This window comes from Osmerus mordax, chromosome 4, assembly GCF_038355195.1.
Source record: "Osmerus mordax isolate fOsmMor3 chromosome 4, fOsmMor3.pri, whole genome shotgun sequence".
Lineage (NCBI taxonomy): Eukaryota > Metazoa > Chordata > Actinopteri > Osmeriformes > Osmeridae > Osmerus > Osmerus mordax.
In genome coordinates, this window is record NC_090053.1 from 7254644 (window position 1) to 7280278 (window position 25635).

Sequence of the window (25635 nt, forward strand, 5' to 3'; positions counted from 1 at the left end):
TGCCAGAAACCTGGCATAGCACAGTTACACCCACTTGCGCAATACGCTTTGTGATGTGTTAAATTTTTACAGCTTCTCTTTGAACTTTGACCAGAGGGAAGTCTACTGCTTTACAATGGCGTCTGTACTGCATTGGTTGGATTGAAAATGGCAGGGAACACCTTAGCATTCCACGTCTGCCAGTGTTCGACTGGTTCGTCTCACTGTTGCAGGTGATAGGATCATGCGTCATGAGACAGAGGAATAGATGACTACAGTATAGCAGATTGTTAAAAACGATGGCAGATTACACTCTTGGTAATCTCATATGAAATAAAACTCTTCCAATTCCTCTTCTTTATAATTACAATACATAGGGCACTTACAATACTGTAGATGGCAGCATATCCTCAGTCTAAGGACAAATGAAACAGAGTGCCATTCTACAGCAAACTAGCTGGGTACAGTTCATAAGATGAAAGGATGGTATATGTAGGTAGTGGGGAAATAACTGCAGGGCCAGGGTGTGTTCATTTTGACATCTTTATTCCTGTCCTGCTATACATTTGCCGTTTGCTTGAGTAAATACATCTTAAATAGTTAAAACAATTGACAATTTCACAATACATTTGAACCCACCATGTCCTCCCTAGCACAGTTGCCAAGAGAGAAGCAAGCCCTTAGTCATGATTCTGTCCTTGTGCACAACCTCAAAAGTCCATGATTAGGCCACAAGATGTTTCTTCCCAGTTGAGACAATGGAACCTGTGTTTGGCTGCTGGTCTTTTATTTCCCTAAGGCTGGAGTGCAGCTCCTGTGTTGCTAAAATGATCATTTACCTTCAGGCGTGACTCAGTGCAAGCTGATCCAGGTAGGGAAAGACAAGTAGAGGAACCAATCAAATAACGGCATACCTAACCACCAACTACATGTGGAACCTATTTGTTAAAACTGATTTAATTATCTGTTGCTCGACACAAATTTACAGACTTTTGACTGGGATCAAAGATGAAGCACACACTTCTTAAAATTGCATGGTGGAATTATGGAACGTTAAAATATTAGTTGTTTCTTTTTAAAATCATGAAACCTCTTTCCTTTCCTCATAAAAGACAAACAATATCTGGTCATTCATTAGTTAAAACACATATATTCACAGTTTTCTGCCCAAACAAACCATCAACAATAATCAGATTATTAACAATGACAATAGGTACAGCCATCTTTAGCATCTCCTTAGACGAAAAGCATCATTTGACACAACGCCTGAGATTCATGAGACAATCCACCTCCTAACTGCTGTTCCCCATTCAATAAGAAAAAGGCTACATGAAGACCGCCATCTTAATCTCAGTCTCTTAAACCATCTTTTTTGTTGAGTTCAGAAATGCCCAAACGGTTGAGTGTCTCATCCTTAGACGTTCTAGAGGACAGTCTTCTGAGGTTGCTGCATCCAAGACTAGCTTCCCACCAATGTACATGGATATTTGTTGACTGGAGCCAAGCCAAGGATACATAGGAAAAGACCCAGAACAGAGTACCTTGGGCTGGGGAGACTGCAGACGTTTTAACAAGTGTAATTGTATACAAGAAAGACATAACCAAAAATGGGGGGGGGGGGGGGGGGGGGGGAGAGAGAGAGAGAAGGATGGTGCCTTCCTGTTAAATCTGTTTACACAGAAATTGTGGGGCACCACAAACATTTCAACAAGCTCTAAAGGGGTTAGTATGGAATTTAAATCAAAATACTTTCATTATTCATTTTAATTTCAAAGGCAAAGTGGAGAGCTTAGAGACGTTTAAGTGACTTCGACTTTGCTATCGTGTCATACCAGTGAGTACCTTAACATGGGAAGAAAATACCATAGACAGGCTTTTTGCAGTAAAATTAATATTCAAATCATTATACACACACACTTTTGACTTAAAGACAAACAACCTTTAACTAATCAGACAGGCCATGCTGTGAAGGATCACCCACTACTGTCTCCCTGTGGAACTCCCTGCAGTCTGTCTGTCTGTGGAGAAAACAACAGATGAAGGACTGAGCGAGACCACATTCAGTTCACCTCTCTAACGTCACCCGTCACTCAAATCACATATGCTCCCAACAAGGAAACTGATACACATCACACCAAAGCCCATCTGAGGCGCACTCACTGATCCAACACAGGGGTTTTATACAAGACAGGAGTTACTACCTAGCAAACAGATAAGGCAAGTCGAAAAGGACAAAGCATCATGGCTGCCTATCGCTAGTTGTTGTTTATTCTGGAGATAAAAGTTAATCAAAGCAATAACTTCTATTATCAATCACACATTTCTCACGATTCACAAATCAAAATGGCTCCTAGATGACTCCATTCAATTCTATAGATTGACTATCTGAAGAGGCATACGCGAGAGGGAAGGTTTGAGAAAAGCAATTATTTTTGCCCCACAAATGACTAGTAATTTAAGGCAGGATTTGGTTTGTGCATTACAATCTGTGAGGGTGAATTGTGACATTCCTTCCGGGACTCCAGGATGACAGGTGGAGAGACCAGTCTGGACCCTGATTCCTGAGCCTCATCTCAAAACACAGTGAGGACCGATGCATACCTGCTTAACACCTGGCTTCATTCAAAACAAGCTAAACACTGGAACGCTACCACGGGGTAAGTAAATGTTAGAAAGATAATCAATGCCACTCACGTCTTGTTGAATACCACTAAATCAATCTGTACAATATAGTGTTTCAAGTTCCTGAAGAACCGTGCTCTACAGGTTTATCAAGATGTCGGCATGCCTGTCCTGATATCAGAGTAAAGACAAGCACTACACACACCCACATGGGTGGCACTAGTCTCCCTGGAGCCGTGACAGACTGCAAGTCCATACACCTCATGCCCCCCTATGTTCTCCAACCAAGAAATACAAGCAAATAAATAGCCATGAGAGATAGTTTATTCCCAATCCTTAACTAGTCAAACAGTAACAATCCTATTGCACCAGAACCTACACTCGTCATTACTATCATTACTTCACAAAGAAGATCCTTAACACACACGTGCAGGTCTGTGAAGAAGAAGGTAGGGCATTCTAGGACTATGAGTCCGTCCATCGGTTTGAACCATAACTTTGTCCACAACCAAATAAGGACTTCCTAACAGCAACGGGGCCTTGAAAAAACATGGCAACCACCCGTTCCTCTAAATACACATCCTTTCTCTCTTACAGCATAGAGTATGACCACCCTCAAAAACCTTCAAATCAAAAAGTGTCATTTCGACACAATTTCATTATTGTAAAAAAAATTTAAAAAAAAATCGGGGTTTTGCAGCTAGGCTAAATCGTGAAAACAATACAATCTTATGAGGCTTTCTGTCCCTTTCCCCGTAGTCTACCCAGAACAATGAGGTTACGGTGGCTTCCCCTTGGAGACGGGAGGGGCAGTTGATTCGGGGTTGGTGGGGGTAACTATTGTCCGGTCCATCCAGGGGGTACGGCGGGGTAAGGGATAGAAGCAGACTTTCATATTGGGAGGGGGGGGGGGGGGGCTGGTGACCGCCCACACCCCCAAGTTAAGACCAGTGTTGAGACTGTTAAACAATAAGTTAGCAAGACCTCATGGAGCTTCCCAGCACGATCACACTGGATTATACAGAGTCAGTAGTGGTGTTGGTCTGGCAGACATGGAATCAAAGAGGGGGGCCGTTTAGCCTATCCCACCCCAGAGTTGCACAGCCCAGGCTGGGCAGGCAGGGAGCATGGCTCCCCTCTCCCCAGTATCCATGGGTAAAAGTCAGCCAGGTGGTTGCTTCTCTTTGACCGTCCTCTTAAAAAGTTCTTATGTTTATGTTGGTTCCTCTTTCCCTGTCAATCTTCAGTCCATGCTGCCACTGCGCGCCATAGGTCCACTCCTCAATCACAGCAGCCGAGCTGGGAAGGAGGGAAGGGGAGAGGGAAACAAGTTGATTCTCAAAGTCCAGATTTGAGGTGGAGTGTGCGTGTGTAATGGCGTGTGTGTGGGACCAAGATACCTCCATCACGACACCACACAGCGACAGCTCAGACAGTCCTGGCCGCTCTCGTCAGGGGGGTTGAGCTTCCTCAGCTTGTGCTGTCTGATCTCCCTGACCAGCGTGTAGAAGGCATCCTCCACTCCCTGGACAGACACCGAGAGAGGCAGAGCGCGAGAGACGAGAGAGCGAGAGACAGTTGGAGAAGCGAGGGAAAGATACAGACAGAGAGAGAGAGAGAGAGAGCGCGCAACAGGGACAGAGAGACAGGGAGGAGGGGGTGGAAGGGAGAGTCAGCAACAACGTAGAACATCTGAAATGTTATGGATTGACAATAGCGGTCAGTGTTTTATGGATACCACAGAGTTCAGTGACACATGATATGACAGCGTTCCAACAAATGACAGCTGTGTGCACATTTCACAGGCGCCCTGGCATCTCCATGGAAACAACTTGCATCGGGGTAGATAATCACAAAGCGGAGCAAAAAGACTGAAACAGGTCTGAGAGAAACCCAAGGCCTAGATGTGAGAGTGAGTGAGTGGGAGAGAAAAAGAGAGAGAGAAAGATGTTTTTCAGACTGGGCCTGGTACTGTGTGTGTGAGAGAGAGAGTCTGGGCTGGGCCTGGTACTGTGTGTGTGTATGTGTGAGAGAGAGAGTCTGGGCTGGGCCTGGTACTGTGTGTGTGTATGTGTGAGAGAGAGAGTCTGGGCTGGGCCTGGTACTGTGTGTGTGTATGTGTGAGAGAGAGAGTCTGGGCTGGGCCTGGTACTGTGTGTGTGTATGTGTGAGAGAGAGTCTGGGCTGGGCCTGGTACTGTGTGTGTGTATGTGTGAGAGAGAGAGTCTGGGCTGGGCCTGGTACTGTGTGTGTGTATGTGTGAGAGAGAGAGTCTGGGCTGGGCCTGGTACTGTGTGTGTGTATGTGTGAGAGAGAGAGTCTGGGCTGGGCCTGGTACTGGAGTCACAGCAGGAGATAAGGGGCTGCTGTGACTCACCACTGGGAACCCTTTCACGCTGCAAGCTGCCTCTCAAAGCGACCTGAACATGACTCATCACAGGCAGTGTGCTTATGACACCACCCCGGCCACGCAGCACAGTACTTTGAGTCGCATTCGCTGCTTTGTCGCGTGTGCGCGCGCGTCAGACATAAAAGTATATCAGAAATAAAATGTCAAAGAAAGGAGAAACCGAGGACGAGGTCGGGAAGGGGCGAACACTCAATTCCTCGTGAATGTGTGGGAGGTCAGATGGAACATTGCGCGCGCGCATGCGTACGCCGGCGTACCTGTCGTGTCTTGGCAGAGGTCTCGATGTACGGAATGCCGTAGGAGCGGGCCAGCTCCTGGGCCTGCCTTGTGTCCACCGTGCGCGCGGGCAGGTCACACTTGTTCCCCACAAGCACCATGGGCACGTCATCCGAGTCCTTCACACGCTTGATCTGTTCCCTGTACGAGAGAAACACACACACACATTAGCTCAGACTTCATAAGTGATTATCGGTGGGCCTGTTAATCAGTGTTGGACATTATACACTTTACGGAGAATCTTCTCTCTTTAAAAAGAACTCCCATCATACGATCAGAGACAGATACGTGGGTCTCTCTAGGACCCTGAAGAGCAACCTGGCACTGCTGTGCTGCACTGCTGGAGATGAGAGGGGGGGGGGGGGAAGGGGAGGTGGACAGCAGGCTAGGCAGAAAACAGCATTACCTCATCACCACAGCAGCCAGCCTGAGCCAGGACGGAGGGGAGTGGGTCAGATCAATCTATCACTTCTGGCTCGCGGCTCATGCCTCGCCGCCTCGCCTCCTCTCCCCTCCTCCTCCTCCCCCCCCGTCCCCTCCACCTCCCCCTGTCCCTCTCCTCGCCGGAGTGCAGCAGCCGACATCTTCTCCTCGCCTCGATCGGCATCGCAGCGTGACCGCCAGGGGTGACACTGGAGATCACAGCCACGTAACACAAACTGTATTACAGAGACCCTGCCTCTTCTTCTCACGAGAGGGGGAGATGTTACCGGGAATCTGCCCATCCCAGCACAACGGGGACAGCTTGGGATAAGCATGTGTATAGCAATGAATGGTTTGGACAACAGGGATTCGTGTGAGAACCAGATAAGCCAGCTCCTGTCAAATCTGACCAAGTGGACAGATGACCACGAAGCCATGAGAAGAAGCCGTGAGAAGAAGCAGGAAGAGACCATCGTCGTGTGGACTCGGCTCCAGGGTCAAGAGTTAGGTGCTACTGCGTCGAGGATCTGCGGGTGAGCTGCAACCTCAGCCTCTGTCGCATGAGCAACCAAATCTCTACATACGGTAACCCGAGCGCTCTGATTCGATAGCCTGCTATTCTTGACCGGTGCGGACCTTTCTGTGTGTTTCGAGCAGGTTTCTAATCCTATATTCGATGTAACGAGAGCAAGAGGGGGCAAGAGAGAAAGATCATCATTCCCATCATCTCCATCTGGATGTCCTCCCTCTCTCCCTCCGTGTCCTTGGGAGAGCTCCCTCTCTCTTCTCCTCTAATCGAGTCAGGATCGATTTCATTGGCAGCCTGCTAGAACCCACCAGTGGAAGGCTAAGCTTTCTTTAGCCGTGTTAAATGCTACGACATGACATCACCCGGGTGCTGCAGAGGGCTGGCGCAAACACACACACACACTCCCAGTCCCCTGTCCGGACTCTCAAAACAAACTCAGACACACACACACACAGTCTCCATCCAGAATCCCCAGAAGCACACACACACACACACACCTACCACAGAACAGTACCACAGGCCTCCACCCTGACCAACACACATACCTGTACTGGTGGATGTCCTCGAAGGACTTGGTGTTGTTGATGGCGAAGACACAGAGGAAGCCCTCTCCTGTCCTCATGTACTGGTCCCTCATGGCGCTGTACTCCTCCTGACCCGCTGTGTCCAGGATGTCCAGCAGGCACGTCTCCCCGTCAATCACCACCTGCTTCCTGTACGAGTCCTGGATGGGGGGGGGGGGGGGGGGGGGGAGGGAGGAGAGGGACTTCCTGTGGTTAGAACACCAGTGCACAGACATGACGAGCACCACCTAGACTAGAGCCCAGTCAGCTACCCGGACCTCAGCTGGGATCCTGTGGAGTTTCTTTCAGAAAGCTTAGGATAACCCATGTCTCTGGAATGTTCTCCTGCCATGTGGTGATAGCATCTTGGGATGAGCATTTGAACATTTGTGTTGGTATGAGGCTGATGAACAGCGGTGGTTCTGATCAGAAGACACACAACGTCGTGTGAGCAGGGCGCTGGTCAACGCTAGCATTAAACTCAACGGCCAGCGCAGGACTGATACAGTCTCAATCCACAGCCAGAAGAGCAGCTAAACGGTTAGGAGCTAGCAGGGCTAATGTTTAGCCTCCCGACCACAGTCACACAAACACAGAGGCCTGCTGGCCCTTTGTGTGGTAGAGCACAGGGGCCAGGAATGCGCACGCACAAAAAGGACATTGTCTGTCCACAAGCAGGCGTGGTGAACGAGAGGGAGAGAAAGAGAGAGGGAAAGAGAGAGAATATGCTCTCTTAAACTTGCTCACTTGTTCAATTTCGCCAAACATCCCCTGTTCTCTCTCCCTCTCCCTCTCCCACTGATAGCAAACTGATAGGAAGGGAGCACAAGCATTGAGATGGGGGGGGGGGAAACATTGTTCCTCAATCTGACCTTCACACATTCTGCGGAGAAACTTCCACATTGCATCATACAACTAAATGATTAGGTGCAGATGTGGACAGGAGCTGTAGACACATGCAACAAAAATACCACACCACACACACACACACACACACACACAGCTATGCAGGACTGTACCTCTATGGTAGGGTCGTATTCGTCCACAAAGTGGTTCTGGATGAGCTGAATGGTGAGGGCACTCTTGCCCACACCACCAGCTCCCACGACCACCAGTTTATACTCCGTCATCCTCACTGCTGTTGAGAGACAAAGAAAGTGGAGAATGAGGGAGAAAAGGAGCAAGAGAGAGAGAGAGAGAGAATGAGAGACAGGGATAGAGAGGGAAAGAGGGGTTAATAACATCGGTAAAACATTAGGGCATTTCATTTTTTCCATGGAATCGATCTTGGGAAGGAAGGGTCTAAAATGACAACTGTGTGTGCATGCACTGTGGTGTATGCACATGTTGAGCATGTGCAGAGTATTAACAAAGATGTGAAATATATGCATGGTAATGGCCGGGTGTGATTGTGTGCGTGTGTGTGTGTGTGTGTGTGTGTAGAGGGGGCTGAAGCCGAGACCCCTCATAGTGGAATGTAAAAAATGTGCTGAAGGTACTCGATGTTCCAATCCTCAACCGCTCAACACCAGTGAGAGGTAGCGAGAGAGAGCGAGCGAGCGAGGGAGAGAGTGAGAGATGGTGATGAGAGGTGACGTGGGGGGGGGGGCGACTGGGGAGGCCTGACAGTGCCTAGCAGAGTGCTCGCTTCTCATCTGAGAAGAGCTCGCATGGCTAAAGCTTCTTCGACATCTCCCGGGCTGGACAGAACGAGCGGACCCGACGAGCTGCAGCCCTGCTCTGCTCCACATGCAGGCTGCTGATCGCAACTGAAGACAGAACAGGAGCACACGCCAGCACGCTGGAGGGATTTCTGCAGTGGCTTTCACTGGTCTCTGACCATGGGGGGTGGGGGGGGGGGGGGGGGGGGGGTGCTTGAGCGAGAAAGAAGGAGATATGTTTTATTACAACCAGGTGTGAGTAGCCATATAGCAGTCCCCCTCTGAGTCGTTAGGCCCGGTTAACAGGCCCGGGCTATTATACGGGGCTGCCCAGCCTATAAATCAGGGGTCTTATTAAACAAAGTTGCTGGGCATGGGGAGAGAGCAGGCCTGACATCCATACCATAATAGAAGCATATGTGCCGTCGCAGTCACTGCTCCTTGAAAAACAACCTCATCCTCACGAAACCAGTCCCCTTTAAGGCTGATTTCAGCATGATGGAGTGCGATGGCTGCTGAAGCCCCAGGGGCCAGCCGGCCGGCCGGACAGATCCCCCCCCCCCCCCTCGCCTGCCTCGGCCCGCACCCATCCCTCAAAGCAGCCGACGGCGGAACGGAGGAAGGTGAAAGGGAGCGAGAGAAGGGGGGGAGAGAGAGAGCGGTGAAGGCGGCTGTGCCTGGCTACAGGCTGCACTCGCATCACTGTGTGGCTACCTTGAGGACAGCTATCTGGTCATGCAGGGGTGTCGACAGTCCACTCAGCTAGTCATTGGGAAAGTGACACACACACACACACACACACACACACACTCCACCAGAACTCAACCATGATACATGACATCACTCACTCATATTTCTGGTCATTTATGACTGTGCCTGAACACTTGGCAAACGGTTTTCTGTGTAAAGTGACTCAGGACTAGACGTTGGGCAACATCCTGTGCCCGCAGCCTGACAGCCTGTTTGGCATGACGGCAATTTGCTGATGCTCCTTGGCAACAGCATGACACTTTATGGTTAAGGGTGACGCAATACAGCAGAAAATGACCTGCGACGTCAACGGTTCGGTGGGAAAAGAAGAAGAACAGTCCAGGAGATTTTCCACAACAGAGAAATCTGGGGGTTTCCAAACCCCTCATGTTATCACTTTACTCACTATAACCTGTGGTCCCACATCACTTAGATCTAGCACTGCCAATGGACCGATGATATTGGGGCTGGACCACATACGTAAACAGATGAGAATCAGTTCAGTTCCAGTAGGATGTGAACAAGTCTGGTCCTTGCAGCCAAGCACCTAACCCCATCTGCCTCAACCTGGACCCCCCCCCTCCTCCTCCTGAATAACTGACCACAAGCTGCTCCACACAATGTACATACACACACTGTACACACACACATCACTGTCCGCACACACACAGCTCCAGTGTTACTGGAAGAGAGCAGTGAGGGGTGACATCAACATGGAGTCTGGGCAGCTTGATGAGAGGCAACACAGAGAACAACGTCCAAGGATAATGTCTGGGAGTCAAAGCAACAGAAACACTCAAGAGTCGCTCCTATATCCGTCTCTGGGTGTGGTGTTGTATTAATAGAACCCAGTGTGTGTGTGCGTCTGTGTGTGTGATGTCGTGTAGACTTGATGAGGGTACTGCCACTGTGGCTTCACTGATGTTAATGATTGATGCAAGAAGCCTACTTTCCAACCTTGCTGATGAAGCAGTACGCCCTGATAAAAACACCGTCCACACACCAGAACCATATGACATCCAACACCAGTCCAGCACCAGCCCAGTACCATGTCCAGTCCAGCACCAGCCCAGTCCAGCACCAGCCCAGTCCAGAACCATGTCCAGTCCAGCACCAGCCCAGCCGGTTACTTCCTTGGGAGGTTCTAACAGGAAAGGTAACTAAAGATGGGCCAGAGCATCTGCAGAGCCAACAGTCTCGGAGGGCTTGTGAAAACAGCCAGGTGGCTACGAGAACCTGGCCCAACAGGAAGGGAATTCCCATCACCCGTCAATCGCCTTAGCAAACACTCGTCCCTTCTTCCTCCTCACTGTAAATCAATGAGTTGCCTGCAGGCCGCGCATAACCCCGTCCACAAATACAACCCGCACAAGTACGCACGTAAGTAGCAGTAGTAATCTATGCGGCTCTGGGACAAGGATGGGATGACACCGCCGCCAGGGGGGCGACCAATCCGCAAAGGGAGGGCGGGATGAGCCAGCCAATCAGAGAGGAAAAGTGTGAAGGGCTTTTTATGCATCCCCCCCTCCTCAGCTTTCCCTCCCTTGTGATGCTGTAAGATGCCCCCCCCCTTTCCCTCTCCCACCCCCCTGATAAACCCCACAGTCTGGCTGGCCCTGATGCGTGTACTCCTTGGTCCGCCCTCTCCAACTCAACACTCCACACACCTCCCATTTCACTGATGCCATCTTTCCCAGCCCCTACCCACTACACACCTCCGTCTCACTGACCCCCATCAGTCAGAGGAGGGAAGGGGGGGGGGGGGGAATGGGAGGCCGGGAGGGTAGAGACGGGACAGGGAAGTCTTTCATATGAGGCTGGCAGGACGACCATGCTCCGTCTGCAGCTGAGAGTGGCTGGTGACTCAGTAGAGAGAGTAACTCATAGTGACGACTCAGACGCAGTCTCATAGCAGTACAGAGAGAGGTATGGATTGGGCCCACCTCATGACACACGCGGACACATGAAGCATCCTGACACCGTGTCCTAACTGGATGCGATGGATACTATGTGTTCTCCGCAGCCTGGTGGCAGAGGCACAGTCATGCTCCTCGCTGCCTGACTGGGCCATGTCAGAGGCTGGTGAGTAATCCGAGCCTGCATATGGAGATGTTTGACTGGGCCCTGCTGGCTGTACTTGTTGTCAGGGGGGATCAGTCCTGGTGTTTGTCTACAGTTCTGGGAAGGCCAAGGCCTCCTGGGGACTAGACTCTGGTGACTAACCTGTCGCCTTACACCCTTACACTCTCTCTCTCTCTCTCTGCTTACACTTCTCTCTGTCTCCTTACACCCCTCCCTCTCCCTGTGTGCCGCTCTCTCTCTCGCCATGCAACTCACACACAAACACATCAGGTCTCTCTCTATGGCTGTGCCTGTGCCACACACCTGCCTTACCCTCTCCTCTCTGTCTGACTCTGAATGGTACAGTCATTAGTGCCAGGCCACGTTGGAACTCCACTAGAGTCTTAATTAGCCCCTAAAGTAGCCCCACACACACGCCTTACAGCACTGTTCTGCAGACACACACACACACAGACAGTAAACACACACACACACACATTACCACTAATGTACACACGCACGTCTACCAGCCCCTCTGCTTGATAGCTCCCTCTGTACTCACAGAGACCCAGTGGGTTTGCGCAGGCCTAGTACTGGCTGGGTTAAACCAGAATGCACTTCTAAAGCCTCCACCACACTGAAGTTCTGTCCACAGACAGTGGAGTCAGGGCACTGACTCCCAACCAGTCAGGAGCCTCGACTGGTTTCCCATATGTGGACTCGACCAGGCCACCATCCCACCCCCCATGTGCGATGGCTTCCTGGAGTCTTGTGGTTCAGTCTCCACGAAATCTCTCCATGGCTGCACCCTTTTGCTTAAGGATCTGTGCATGTCTATGCATGGAGTTATATATAGCCCAGCCCGCCACCTCCAGCCTGGGAAATTAACAGTTCGTTTTGAAACCCTAGAGGCCTGCCTGGACCGGGAGGATAATCTTACATGACAGCTTACTGAGGGACCGGGCAGGGGAGCTAGCGCATGAGCGAGGGAGAGGGAAGGAGGGAGGAGCCAAAGAGGACGCCTCTTTCTTTCCGTACGCCAAGGGCATGCCGGGGGGGGGGGGTTGGATTGAAACAAGTCCAAAGACAAGACAAAAACTCACTGGGTTTAAATCCCCCCAAATGTTTTGCTTGCTTGAAAATGACAAGCCACTGTGTAGCTGTTCAACCACAGGATTCCTAAGATGGTCTGGGGAGGTGAGTGTGATGGGGTAGTCGACAGATTCCAACCCGTCAGAAGATCACAGCTCAGTATATAGCCCAGGTAACTGACAGCAGGGAGGACAAAGAAACAACCCATAAATGCTAAATGTCAGGGACGGTAAACACAAGATGGGGGACTCCTTCTTCATACAGCTACATCCACCTCTCCATTAGAGTGCCTGATTGGTTAAAGGATCCATATTGGCAGAGCCACAAGCCCACTGCAGGGATAATAGATTTTTAATGGGGGCAATGATGGTAAGGGGAGACTCTCTGGGGAGGTATCACAATCGAACACAGAGACTCAGACCCCCCCCCCCACACACACACACACACACACACACACATGCACACACGCACGCACGCACACACGCCTATGACTTCATCCCCTATAAAGGACATCTTAACTGTTGACACAAACCCCAAATCTGAATCCTACTGACTGAAGCTCAGTTTGGCACCGCATCAACACAGTTCAGAGTTAGAAAAATCATCCATTTTTCAAGATGACAGGTAAATACCCCCAAGAGACCAGATTCCTTCGGCCTCACAGCAAATCTACTCCTGCACAGACTCGGCTTCAGTGTACACCCTGTTTTGATGTACATACAAACACAGTGGCTTGGGTAAACCTAGGGTTTACTAATCTCTGCAATAGCAAGCTGGTGGCTAAATTGATTTGTCAAGCCTCTACCAAGAAAAGAGGCTATAAGGCAGGACTAGGAGCCCAAAAAGCCACCACAGAACTGAGAGAGTCCTGAACAAGCATCTAGAGTGGCTAGCAGTATTCATCAGAATGTAAACCATATCATACAATCGGTTGGTAAACCAGGAAGAACAACAGTGTTATGGTGAGTTTCAAAATAGGACTTTTTTCTGTTTAGAGGTAAAGGGGGATTTAAACTGAGCTTCAACAGACACTGGCTTTGTAGATTGAAGGGTCTCAAAGTAGCTGCTGACCTTTGTCACACTGGGTCAGCCTTTTAGGTTGGTGTACAAATACAGGCTCAGGTGATGGGGCGGGCAGAGAGATGAAAAGGAGAGTTGACCTGTCAGTTGGAGATATACTCCGGCCACCTGGCCAGCAAAACTACGACCGATGCCAGATGCAAAGATCCGACTGGTGACAAACTACGTCCGCTGATCTTAAGAAAAGTCGGCGGTGTTCATCATTTCTTGAATTATCATGGCTGACCTGACAGTTGCCCATGCACTGACAAATATCGAGTCATTTGACTCGAATTGGGAAGATGGTCTCAAAAGCAAACTCCATAGAGTGCGTCGGCGTTAAATCGTGCTTTAAATCAAACGCCTAGTAATGGAATGCAACTTCCGCAGTGCTACGGGGCGTCACCCTTGTCTGTATGGTCTCCCTTCAGCCACTACACCGCTGGAACTGATGAACTGACACAGTGCTTCTAGCCCTTTACAAACTCGTTTCAATATCATACCCTGAAAACGGTTTGGGCTACTAGGCCACTAAAACAAATATGCCAATAATACGGTTTAATTTCCAGGCCTGGCTAAACAAATGAATTTCCATACCATGAAGTTTTTTTTGCCGCCTGCTATCATGGGCTTCAGCGCCTCATAGTTTAGCTGAAATGTCTTATTTCCAGCAATTAGCCTAGCAGTAATTATAGTTCATCCATGCCTTCTCGTGGATACAAATCCCAGTCGCTCTCACATCATGAGAGACCAATGAACCGTTTTGGTCATAGCCACAATGAATCGATGCCGACAATATCATAACAAATCCAACAAAATGTTGTTGACTGTGACAGATATACAACTTGGAATAAACTGATTTACAGACCCTCTTTCCGGTAGCTAACGTGAACTCTACTAACATGTACAAATTATTCGTATATATTGTATTTAAAAAAACTGGAATGTACGGCATACTTACAACAAGCAGAGCTCCAATGTTAAAGAGCGACTTGAACTGAGTCCGTGCAGTTCAACAGATATCCTATTTATCTTTCCCGGCGGTTCCTTACTGTCCCTTACAGTTTATAAACTCAAAGCGTAAACTATTATCTCACAAAATAGTTACTTTTCAGCAAAAGTGTCTGCGCATGTATTCGAAGCTGTGTGTGGAGTCGGCTCACGGCGGACAATGTGCTTTGCAAAGGGAGAGAATGAATAGCTGTTGTTGAGCCCACGCCCAGATAGCTATTAGCTAGCTAGTGTACTGTGAACCGCCCCAGCGAGGGGCAGTCCATGCATGTTCTGACCAAGAGATTTGGTCCTGACTTGTGTTCATAGTGGGCATGCTTTACGAAGGGTTGTTGTACGCAGGGCAGTTATTGGAATGTAATACTAGCGTGGCTTTGGTCATTTTACCTCTAAAACGTTAGCTTTGATCAGTGTTGCCTCAATTGGCGCATTTACTTTCACCTGCATGATTAGCCTAAACGTTCCTTTGGTTTACACACAGGCTTAAACTGTTTTAATTTATACATTATAAACAATTATGCTCACCATGGTATCCACTAAATGTGATGGTCATGAAAAAAAACAATACTACATACCAGTACTACATATCCCATGAAGCATACTTCTGCCGACATCATCGTATCCAGGAAGTTAAATGCCGTTGCCAACAAAACATGTCTGTGCCATGAAGTGCATTTCTCTCTGGAAAATGTGCTCCCTCATCTAAAAAATTGTCGAATGAAAGGTAAGCCGTAAGTTATTATGTCGCAATCAGTAGTGAGTGGCATAGTTTTGATTATAATGAAATAAATAATGAATGTGGTCATAATCTAGCTCAGATGCACAACCTTCCAGGTGGCCTTGCTGATAGCTAGCTCAACATAGAATGTTTTCACAATTTATGACATTTAAGCAATAATTCACGTTTAAAGCAAGCCTAGTAGTTTGCTCTGTTCCAATAACTAATTAGGGCTACTTTCTTTCATATTCCAGTGAGAGATGAGCTGCATCCAAGACTCTATGGTCCTAGTACAGCCTGGCACAGCCCGGGTTCTGGTCACAGAAATGAGCGGGTCAGGCCAATTGAACCCAACCCCTGCTGTCTTTGAGGACTCTGACATGCTGGTGGATCTCTATCTCTCCCCAACAAAGCTGGTTAGATCCCAATTTGTCAATTGTTTTTTAAGTTATTCCACGTAGATCAGGATATTTCTTCAGTTGATGTGTGTTTTCCTATGTGATCTTAGTCATCCACGTGAGTACTGTGATGTACTGTAACAAACCTGTACATACGTTACTGGAAGAGAGTGCTTGAGGCAGCAGACAAGAGTCCACGCGTGAACACTGCCTCCTGGGTGACACTGTATTTTACAGCCATTATCACGTTCCATGACCTTGATTACTGAGTGGACATATGGAGGGATATCTATAAACCTGTCAGCGGGGCAAAGGGTTGATGAATGGCAAGCTCCACACAGCCATTAGCATGACATAAAAGTGAGAAGATCAGACATCCATAGCCCCTATATATCATTCATACACATCCAGTTGGTCAGAAGCCAGAGCTGTTTGATTGGTGCTTTTTCGCAACAACGCAACTTGTGACTGAGGCATAACCCATATCTGTCCAATTCAAGAAGTTGAATTTTCTGTATTCCCTCTTCAAGAAGTTACCTGGAAGTTACTGCCTATTGGTCTTGTAATTTGATCAAATGAGTCTTGAAATGTGGTTGACCAGTATAAATCACTGCAGTTGCTTGGTGAGAATACTAGTAGCCTTTTTAGTTGAATGGGCCTGTGGAAAGGGGAAATCAGTCTACTTAGAGACGGAACACTACACCTGGTTAACCATGAGCTATTGTCAGACACCACACTAGTCTTAGTTGCAGCCTGAAGCAGACATATTCAAATTAGCAGTAGGCTTACTCAAATTACCTGTACTGTAGTGAAATAAGACAGAATAAGCCTCTGAACTGACAGATCTTCCCCTCAGAAATCGTTGAGCGGCACAGAAGACATCTCCCAGGTCAGCTCCCTGGAGATCTGTGTGGATACTCGGGAAAACACTCTGGGTAACTTTGGTAAGAGTCTGCAGTGTAGCCTGTACAGTGTGTTTCCACAGTAACATACCATATCATCGTGGTTGTAATTATACTGTGTAATGTAATGTCATGCCTGCATTAAGCAAAAGCTTTTATCCAAAGCGACATACGGGGGAGATTTGAACCTGGGTCCCCTGATCTGCAGTGAAATGCTGTACTGTTGAGCTATACCCATCCTCAGAATCTCTTTAATGTCTTACTGTAAATGTACTCAGTCATAGAGGTGATCTTTTGTATAGGATGTGGAAATGTACAACGATCAAAGCCCTCCTATTGTTAAATACTTGTTTTGAGTGTAATGACGCAACAAGATATAGGTGGCCACAGTTTCAATGCACAAAGACTTTGGTGAATGACAGATAACGGTCGAACAGAAAGGGGTCTGTGACTCACACAAAGCTGGCAGGTTGGATTCTCCCTCCAGCCTGTACCACAACACCAGTCCTGATTGAGCAGATAAGGACAGGAAAACCACACCTACTCGTACGTATTTCAATCAGACAACATTCTTGTGCAAGAACATGACAGAGGAAGCCAGGTCAGGAGCGAATCCCTTAGACTGGATAGCAGGACACGCTCAGATTGAAAGATCTGACGAGGTTCTGGAGCTGGAAGAGAGCCAGCGAGTATCAAACCAAGTCACCCTCATCAGCCAGTAACGTCACTGTCTCTATCTTCCCGTCTTTCTCTGACAGGTGCATACTTGCCCAGGCTGCTACAGTTGAAACTGAACAACAGTATGATAATGTCAGTCAGGTAAGTGGAAAGTCCCACTCCGGTCTTCCCTATTTTTCAGATGTCTCCCGTTCTCTCTTAATCAGTTAAACAAATCATTTGAAAGATCACCACACTGTGGGGAAGACAGTGTGTGTGTGTTTGAGGGGGGGGGGGGGGGGGGGTGATCCAGAAACAGTTCAACCACAAGCCAGATCAGACACCAAGGATTATAAACTCACCCCCCCTTAGAAAGCTCATCCACCCATAATGAAAGAGCCAGGTAGACATGTTAGCGTTGAAGAATGTGTAAACTGGACCAAGATGGTGCTCCACTTTTGTTTGTGTGTATTTGGGTATATGTGTGTGTGTGTGTTATTTTTTGGAAATGACACTGTAATTGGAACCAGATGCCCTCAAGGCCCCTGTCACACTCCACATTGTGAGCCGTCCTGTAGCAGGGGCCTGGGATGTATGTCAGGGCTGGGCTGGAAAGATGCTAGGTCCCTGGTGGTCACAGGGGTCTCGGCTGTCCTATAATCCTGCGGGTAGGGTTGGAAACGGGGCTGTCGGCCTGCAGGTGCAAGGCTCTGGATCCACCTGGGCCAGCAGGGACCTGTGACATCCGAGCCGAGGGGAGCAGCTTGTCCAGTGCATCTGTGGGGAGGATGAAACAGGCTGTAAATCAGACAGACAGGTACTCTGACCAAACAGATTTGGGAGACTCGCAGTGTCTTTGTCAAGTCTCATTTTTTGTGCTGATTGCTGTTACAGCTGTGTCAGTACGTACTGCAATTTAGCTGTATATCCCAGGTACAAATGTAGCTAATTAATTAGCTATATTAGCTATATATAGCTAATAATTTGGTCAGCTTGTCTGCTGTCTTTGAGTCATCTTCTTGTCATAATGACAGCGAACACAAAAATATAGCAGCATTTTGGCACATTGAGTACGGGCACAGAACGATAAAAAAAAAGAAGAAGGGCAGGACGTTTTTGACTTTGCACGCACAAAGACTCCCTCACAGATGGTTTGCCGCTGAAACAATATGCAGCTTCTTCTGTGGAGTTATACGAGCCTGCGGGGGCTTTTGAGAGCAGCACAGGTGGAAGAGTGCAGCGGAGGGGAAGAGAGGAGCTCTATGTATGCCTGGAGGGAGCCAGGGATCAGAGAGGAGCAGAATGGGAGACATAGAGCTGCCTGACCCGCCCTTAGAGCACCAGCCAAGGCCTGGCCGGACATGCACAGCCCCTGATAGCATTTCCTGTCCTGGGCTGTGGGGGCTGCCTGAGGAAGACTGAGAGTGCTGGGGAGGGCTGGGGTCAGAGAGGAGATAGCTGCAAAAGGAGGGTTGGATAGTTGAGGAGGCCAGGTCAGGGATAGACAGGTCTAGGACCAATGCAGAGGCCAGTCCTTGAGGGGAGATGAGACCAGAGGTTGTGGAAGGGAAGGGCTCTAGCTGGCTCAGATGCTGGGGCCTATATTTCGTGATTGTCTTTGTCACCGTCTCTGACACACCCTGCGTTTGTGTGTATGTGTGTGCTCAGGGACCTGGGGACCACCCTGGCCCACCTGCAGGTGCTGTGGATGTCTCGCTGCAGTCTGGTCGACCTGGATGGTATCCCTTCCTTCACCTCTCTGAAGGTACATAGACAGGGGCAACCACTTACCACCACATCTAATAGAAGTCACTCGGTGAAAGACACGCCCCAAAGTTTAGAAAAGGACTGTTTCCGTAATCAATACAACTCAAATCATTTATCACTTTCTTATATCATAGCACTGCCTTGAATCGTGTGTGTGTGTGTCTTCTCCCTGTCTCCCTGGGTCAGGAGCTGTATGTGGCCTACAACAGTATTTCAGACCTGAGCCAGGTGAGTATGCTGGAGCACCTCCAGCTGTTGGACCTGGAGGGGAACGATGTGGATGACCTGGTGCAGGTTCAGTACCTGGGCCTGTGCAGCGAGCTACGCACCCTCACCCTGGAGGGCAACCCTGTGTGTGTGTGCCCGCACCCCAATGCCATCCAGGTACGCTGGGTTGTCGTTTGCTCTCTCCCTCCCTTCTCCCTAGACATAAGCCGACTGCACCTCTATAACACACGTCTGATAACGTTAAGTTATTCAAATTCTACTTGAACTGATTGCATTAGATGGGCCAAGGTAATGTTATCAACAAGAATCATCCCAGTAAGCAGTAGTCTGATGCCAGTGATCTGCTGGTAGCCACTAGCCAATTATGCTATCCATGATAATGCTGTTCAATTAAAGACCAAGATTTTGTGTGTACTTGTGTGCATGTGTCAATGTTTCGCCGCTGTGTCATTTGGTGTGTGTGTGTGTGTCTGTGTGGAAGGATTGGAGTCTGTGGGATGAGATTAGCCAGCCTCTCCTGTGTTTGCAGGCCCTAGCCTGCTGTGTTCAGGCTGTGAGCCATGGCTGTCCCCCATGCCTCCCTCATGGGTCCTGCAGATAATAGCCCAAATGCAATTACTCTGTTTGGAGACATGAAAGGGCCCTGTGGTATCCCATGTTTCTGCCAAGGGGGGTCTGGATCAGTCAGTACAGGGCATGGGGACATGGCCAAACACCTTACACCCTGTCTTTTGTTCTTTAGCATGTTCTGTCTGTCGCTACCATGCTGCGATGTAGCGCTATAGCTTCAGGCGTGGATGGATCGATTGGAGTGTGTATATATGCTTCCTGTTTGTTTCCATGTCTGGTGCCTTAGGACGCTGCAAGTGTTTTTTTGGGGGGCAGAGTGAGTATGGTGGTGTTCGCCAAACAGCAGCTGGAAGTAGAAAACTGGGGCAAATGAGGGGATGATGCTGATCCGAATATGCATTAGGCTCGTTCTTTGGAAGGTGGTTATTGCGTTCTCCTCTGTCCAAACTAGCATCCCTTTATAAACAGTATTTTTGGGGTTCTCTCTCTCTTTATCTCTCTTTGTCCTTCGCTATCGCTGTCTCTCTCTTCCTCTCGCCTTATCTTTTTCTCACTTTCTCACTCACTATCTCTGCCTCTCTCTCTCTCTCGTTCTCTTTCCTGCTTTTTGTCTCAGGCTTCTTCTCCCCTTTTCTTATCGTTCTTCCTTTCAACCCTCTCTTCCTCTTCCTCCCTCTACTCAGTGTCTGTGGTTTGGTGAAGGGGGCGAGTACAGCTCTAATTCGATCACTCAGCAGCCCAGTGCTTTTACTGGCTGTTCTCTGTGTACAACTCTTTCTCGCTCTCTGTACTGCTCTTTCTCGCACTAATGCCATCTCCCTCTTTCTCTCTACTGCTCTCTATTTGTTCCGTCTCTCCTACTAACCCCCCCTTTCTCTTCCCCCCCCCCCTTTCTGTTGTCTCCCTACTGATAAAGGACCAGAGCCCAGTACAAAGTGCATATTGCCTGCATTAACGCTCACATCTTGGCACGCCCAGCCTTTTTTTTGGTCTCCTTTGGCTTCCTTAGCAGGCTAATTGTTAAACTAACTTACTAAGCGAATCTACCGATCTCTCTATGGTTGGTGTAAGGGGACTGTGCTAATATAGGTCGACCTTTGATCCATCCCCTTCACTTGTGAAATCCCCCTGTGGGGCCAGATCCCAGGTCACACTGACCGGGTCAGGATGTGGTGCAAGTCCAGACCCGCGCCCAGGCTTGTGTGTTCCTCTCAAGGCAACACAACCAGGAAGAATGGCCTGTCGCTTGATGATCTGCTATTCCTGTCAGTCAGAGTGCTCCATGCCCTATTCCTCTGTTATGTTTCTCCTGTCCTCTTCCCTGCAACTAGACAAAGTACTGTTACCGCTCGGCCGTAAGAGAGCTGGTCCCTCAGCTGCGTTTCCTAGACGACGTGCGGGCGGAGCAGGAGGTGGAGCGCGGCTCCAACAGCAGCTCCATGGAGGAAGACTGGGCTCTGCTCAGACAGTCCATCAAAGAACCCAGCAACAACCCCTCGGAGACCGCAACGGGTGAGTGCGTGTGTGCGTGCTCGAGTGTGTGGCTACATCTGTACCACTGGGGGTTTTCACGAGCTATGCAACTGTGTTCATGTTTCGTTTCAGATCTTAATATTGTTCTTCTTCTCTCCTGACAGAGGAGAGGGCAGCCAGTGTGTGTGCCCTGGCCAGACCCAGCTCTGGCCAGCGCCCTGGCTCAAGCCTCTCCTGCTCCCGGCCTGCTAGTCGACCATTCAGCTCCAGGCCCCATTCCTCAGCCGGGTCCAGACCCCCTTCAGCCGCTGCGGCCAGCCGCACCATCCTCTCCCCTCAGGGCTCCAGACCCGGTTCTGCTGAGTCGGAACCAGCAACAGTGGACCCAGACGCCAGCATCCTGACACACGGTGAGCAAGGACGGAACTACATATGAGGTCGCCGTTCAAACCTTCTTAAAACAAAGAAAAAACACAATTATTGATTGAAATATTGCCCAGATCCAAATATTTTAATGTCCCAGAGTCTGTCCTTGGACCTCATTGTAGCCTGCCCTGGCTCAGCCATCATCTGCTATATGAAGTGAATTCATCAAGCGAAGCGCCACGTTTACCTCACGTACACCTACTCAACAGTGCCACCTAGAGAACACATTGGAACCTGAACCCAAAAAGAAACACCGTTGAGCTAGAAGTCCACGAGTGAACTATTGGAATTGACGGTCATCATCTGTGTGTAGGTGCTGGCAAGATCCTCTTCTGTGGGAACCCAGTGCAGGCTCTCCGGGCACGGCGCCAGAAGATGAAGGTATGTTCGAGCGGACGAGGAAAACCCTCCAAAGCCCAAGGCACGACGTTGTCGTGTTCACTGGGAAACGTGTCGTTAATGAATCCAGGCGTGTTGTGGGCCCGCAGCAGTCCCCCCCCCCCCCCCCCTCCCCCCTGGCCCAGGGGAAGGCAGTGTGACAGGGCAGACAGATCTGGAGTATTTATGGGCTCTGACAGGCCATTATGGCTACCCTGGCGCGGCCCGCTTGTCTCCTTAATGCGATGTCAGAATTAACAGAAGGAGATAATTGTCGTCGTGAGCACAGCGGGCGGGCTTTAGCGGGCCCCGACTGCTGTGGCAGAGGTGACGTGACAGACGGGCTTGCCCCTTGTCAGACGCTGGCGATCTGTCATCCTGTCAGCTCCGCTCAACGGCTGTGTCTCTCTCTCTCCCCTCCTTCTCTCCGTTTTCCGTCCTCTATCTCTCTCGCCCCCCCCCCTCTCGGGGTGTCGCTTCAGCAGACGGCCCCCCCCGCGCCCGCCCGCTGCGCCCCACCCCTCCATGTTCCCGAGCACACGTATGACCTTGGGGAGACGGACGGGGGCGAGCGCTGTGACGTGTTCTCGGAGCTGCGGGCCTGGAGGGAGCATCATAACAAGTACTGACCCCCTCACCCGTCACTGTCCATTCTGGATAAGGAGAGAGAGAGGGGGGGAGGGAGGGAAGAGAGAGAGAGAGAGAAAAAGAGTGTTCCTGTGTATTGCAGACGTCTTTTGGCCATCGAGAAGGAGGGTTTTCCCCAGGCGATGACCTTCCTCAGTGAAGATGACGAGGACGAAGAGGACAGCCTCAGCGTTACCCTCGGCCTTGAAGAGGAAGAGGGGAAAGAGATGCAGGGAAACAGAGGAAGACTCGGGGCAAACTCGGCCTCTCCAGACTTCTTATTCCATTCTCCCTCTCCAGGTGAGTTCCATAACTAAAAGACTGACTCCACTGAGTCACAGTGTAGCACAGTGCCGTCTGAAAATCCTCTAAATATGTGTTTGATTTTCCCTCTAAATAGACCTGTTACAGAGAGAGGCCATATCTCCCGAGGTGGCCAGACTGTCCATGTCTCCAGACTCCACTCCATCACCCTCTCCCCCTGTCAGCTCCACAGCCTCCCCTGCTGGACAAAGGCTGTCGGGTATCCGAGCTCGCAGGCTGAGGCTGAGCCAGGCTGGGGTCAGTCCTGCTGGGACAGCAGCAGAAGCAGGGCTCGGCAGAGCCGACCTGGGGGAACTCCAGAGGCTCCAGGAGGGGATGAGGCCCAGAGCCCCTCAGCGGCCCCAGACAGCACACCTCCCCCACCGGCCAGCCTCCAGTCCCCTGGGCTCTGGCTTCAGGGAACCATGGTAGGGTATTCCTCTAGGCCGATCGACTAACAAATCCCAAATTTGGGGTATAATTCAATCTGCATCATTGTTCTTTAAAGATGACTCAGTGAAATGCATCTTACCGATTTCTCTGTGGTTTAGCGTACAGCTCATGTCGGCTGATTAGATGTTGATTGACCTGATTTTGAGCTTCTCCTTCCTTGCAGGAGAGAGGCAGGCGTGCCCACTGGGACGTCTGTCAACGGGCATAAACCAATCATCATGCCCCGCAGGCCTCCGGAGAGGCTGGCCGCGGCGCGTCCTCGCACGGCCAGAGCGGCCCTGCAGAAGCCTCCGCCACGCCCCACTCTCCAGCCCAGCAGAGGGAGCTCTCACCTAGACTGAGCCCACACGCTGAGGTGTGTGGCGGGAAGAGTGGTCAACAGGTGCAATGACCCTAACCGTGCAACAGGGCTTTAGAAGCAGGGAGAGCAGGGGTGGACTCGCTGTGGTCTGGAGATCTCTTCACAGAGCTGTCACTCTGTGTTCCCCCAGTGGACCGAAATCCTACTTTCAATATGAGAATCTGTGGAAGGTGTATCCCATAAGAGTGACCCATTACTGTCTCGGTGGTTAAATAACCTGTTCACACCTCCGTTGAGCGTCATTACACAAGAACAACTGTGTTTACAGGTGTTTATAGCTGAATGTTGAATATTTAGATATTTTTTATACTGCTTATTTGCTCAGTTGCGACTGTGTTTTTGGGTTGAAATTGTGATGTTTTTTTATTCACTCAGATGCTAACTTAAATAAATATAAAATATTGATCTTCTTCTACTTCACCGTATTCTTTACAGATGTAATTTGAAGAGAAAGATGAAGTGCTTCACCACTAGGCGGCGCCATATTCTTTTCTATGTTTTTAACATGTGTTTGTGGGATATGGTCATCTAGCCGCTAGGTGACCATATCCCACAAACACAACATGTTAGTACGTTAGATTCTAGCGCACTAATGATGAATACACAGAGTCAGGACAGATACATTTCCCATTAGTTTAAATATATGATGGTGTGGTCTCTGCATGCAGTATTGTTGTAGGTTAGCTGACTTGGACCTGGTCAGGTTTCTTAGAAAGCTATCAAAGTAAGGTGAACCAGATATGGTATGTTCAGTTCCGAGATAAGCCCCTAAGGGTACAGCGAGGGAGAAAGAGGAGTGTTTATTTTGACGGGAGCTGTAGAGATGTGGCAGTCAGCTCCATATCTGGGATTCCATGTTGCCTGCAGGTGAACAAACTCTGTGTCGTTGGCATATCTGAACAAGCCCAATCCTGTGTGAGCAGACCATACAGGAATCAATGTACACAGTTACTGTATTGCTTCAATGAACCTCTCCTTTTTTTCCATTTTACAGATTTCCTTTCTGGAAGCTTTTGTTGCTGTGGAGAGTTGCTTCAAGGAAACACACACACATAATCCTGCATGAACAGGCATGAATTCCATTGCATTCCATGTCTGCCCCTTTCTATTCAACTATTAACCAGGAACATAAAACTACAAATACAGGGTCTTGTGTGTGTGCCCATGGCATGGGAGGTCTGGAATGCTCTTACAAAACAGAAGGAGGCTGTTAGTTTGACTTGCCTGAATAACCTTACAAGTGTTATGGCTGTGTGGCCATTCTTCCATCACCCACCTGTACTCGGACCTGCAGTAGATCACATGCTGCTGGGTGATGATGCGTCTGCCTGTTGATTGTTTATTGGAGTCAACTAGATAGTAAATTAGAGAGTGAGGTATATATAGTCTGGGAAACAGAAACATCAGTGAGCTTGTGTTTTATTTGCTCTGGCGATGTCAGGCTAAGGTAGATTCTCTACTCTGGGATTTAGCATAGAGACTTACGCCAAGTAAATCACACATACATTCCTATAACTTGATTGAATTAGTACCTACAAAAGGACTCTTAACACACCATAAAGTTTGAGCTTTTCTCATAAAATCAATTTATCATGCCCCAAGATGTATGGAAGTTGAAAGTCAAACATTGGTGTATTTCTTATTTATGAGGTAAGAAAAAAAGACGTAATTGAAACAGGCTTTAATCAAATTAAAAAGCCAGTTAATATTTCCGCCCCTCTTACGCTCATCCTTGTGGCATAATTTCCCAAGAGATTTATAAGAATTTTAGAAAAGGTTAATTTTGTCAACAAGTTTGCTTCATCAAGGATGTTCCACTTGACAGTCAGTACCAGTGGTAACAATTCAACAGACAAGTGGAAATTGGAAAATAGATGTCAGCAGGACACCAAAGAAAAGGATTAAGAGTAGGTTATTGAAAGACCAATGAAGAATGCA

The 25635-nt window shown here is 49.1% G+C and overlaps 2 protein-coding genes across 2 annotated transcripts; one reads left to right on the forward strand and one right to left on the reverse strand.

The window, feature by feature from the left end:
• Positions 1–508: 508 nt before the first annotated feature.
• LOC136942604 (GTPase HRas) lies at positions 509–14612 on the reverse strand. Its single transcript, XM_067235589.1, has 6 exons — positions 14387–14612; positions 7822–7940; positions 6785–6963; positions 5269–5428; positions 4002–4126; positions 509–3900 (listed from the first exon to the last, which is right to left on the reverse strand). The coding sequence occupies exons 2-5, from the start codon at positions 7930–7932 to the stop codon at positions 4007–4009; spliced, it is 570 nt and encodes a 189-aa protein (XP_067091690.1). The 5' UTR covers positions 7933–7940; positions 14387–14612; the 3' UTR covers positions 509–3900; positions 4002–4006.
• Positions 14613–15084: 472 nt separating this feature from the next.
• lrrc56 (leucine rich repeat containing 56) lies at positions 15085–24072 on the forward strand. Its single transcript, XM_067235215.1, has 13 exons — positions 15085–15160; positions 15409–15570; positions 16409–16496; positions 17213–17273; positions 18780–18876; positions 19065–19262; positions 21008–21188; positions 21314–21559; positions 21889–21956; positions 22436–22575; positions 22684–22880; positions 22981–23311; positions 23500–24072. Exons 2-13 carry the CDS (start codon positions 15415–15417, stop codon positions 23675–23677), a joined length of 1941 nt encoding a protein of 646 aa, XP_067091316.1. The 5' UTR covers positions 15085–15160; positions 15409–15414; the 3' UTR covers positions 23678–24072.
• Positions 24073–25635: the final 1563 nt, after the last annotated feature.

Coding starts and splice junctions, on each gene's coding strand:
- LOC136942604 (XM_067235589.1), bottom strand. CDS start 7,932: ATGACGGAGTATAAACTGGTGGTCGTGGGAGCTGGTGGTGTGGGCAAG. Junction 6,964..7,821: donor AATACGACCCTACCATAGAG/GTACAGTCCTGC, acceptor CCCCCCATCCAG/GACTCGTACAGGAAGCAGGT. Junction 4,127..5,268: donor CCTCTGCCAAGACACGACAG/GTACGCCGGCGT, acceptor GTGTCTGTCCAG/GGAGTGGAGGATGCCTTCTA.
- lrrc56 (XM_067235215.1), top strand. CDS start 15,415: ATGAGCTGCATCCAAGACTCTATGGTCCTAGTACAGCCTGGCACAGCC. Junction 15,571..16,408: donor ATCTCTCCCCAACAAAGCTG/GTTAGATCCCAA, acceptor TCTTCCCCTCAG/AAATCGTTGAGCGGCACAGA. Junction 21,189..21,313: donor CCCCTCGGAGACCGCAACGG/GTGAGTGCGTGT, acceptor CTCTCCTGACAG/AGGAGAGGGCAGCCAGTGTG.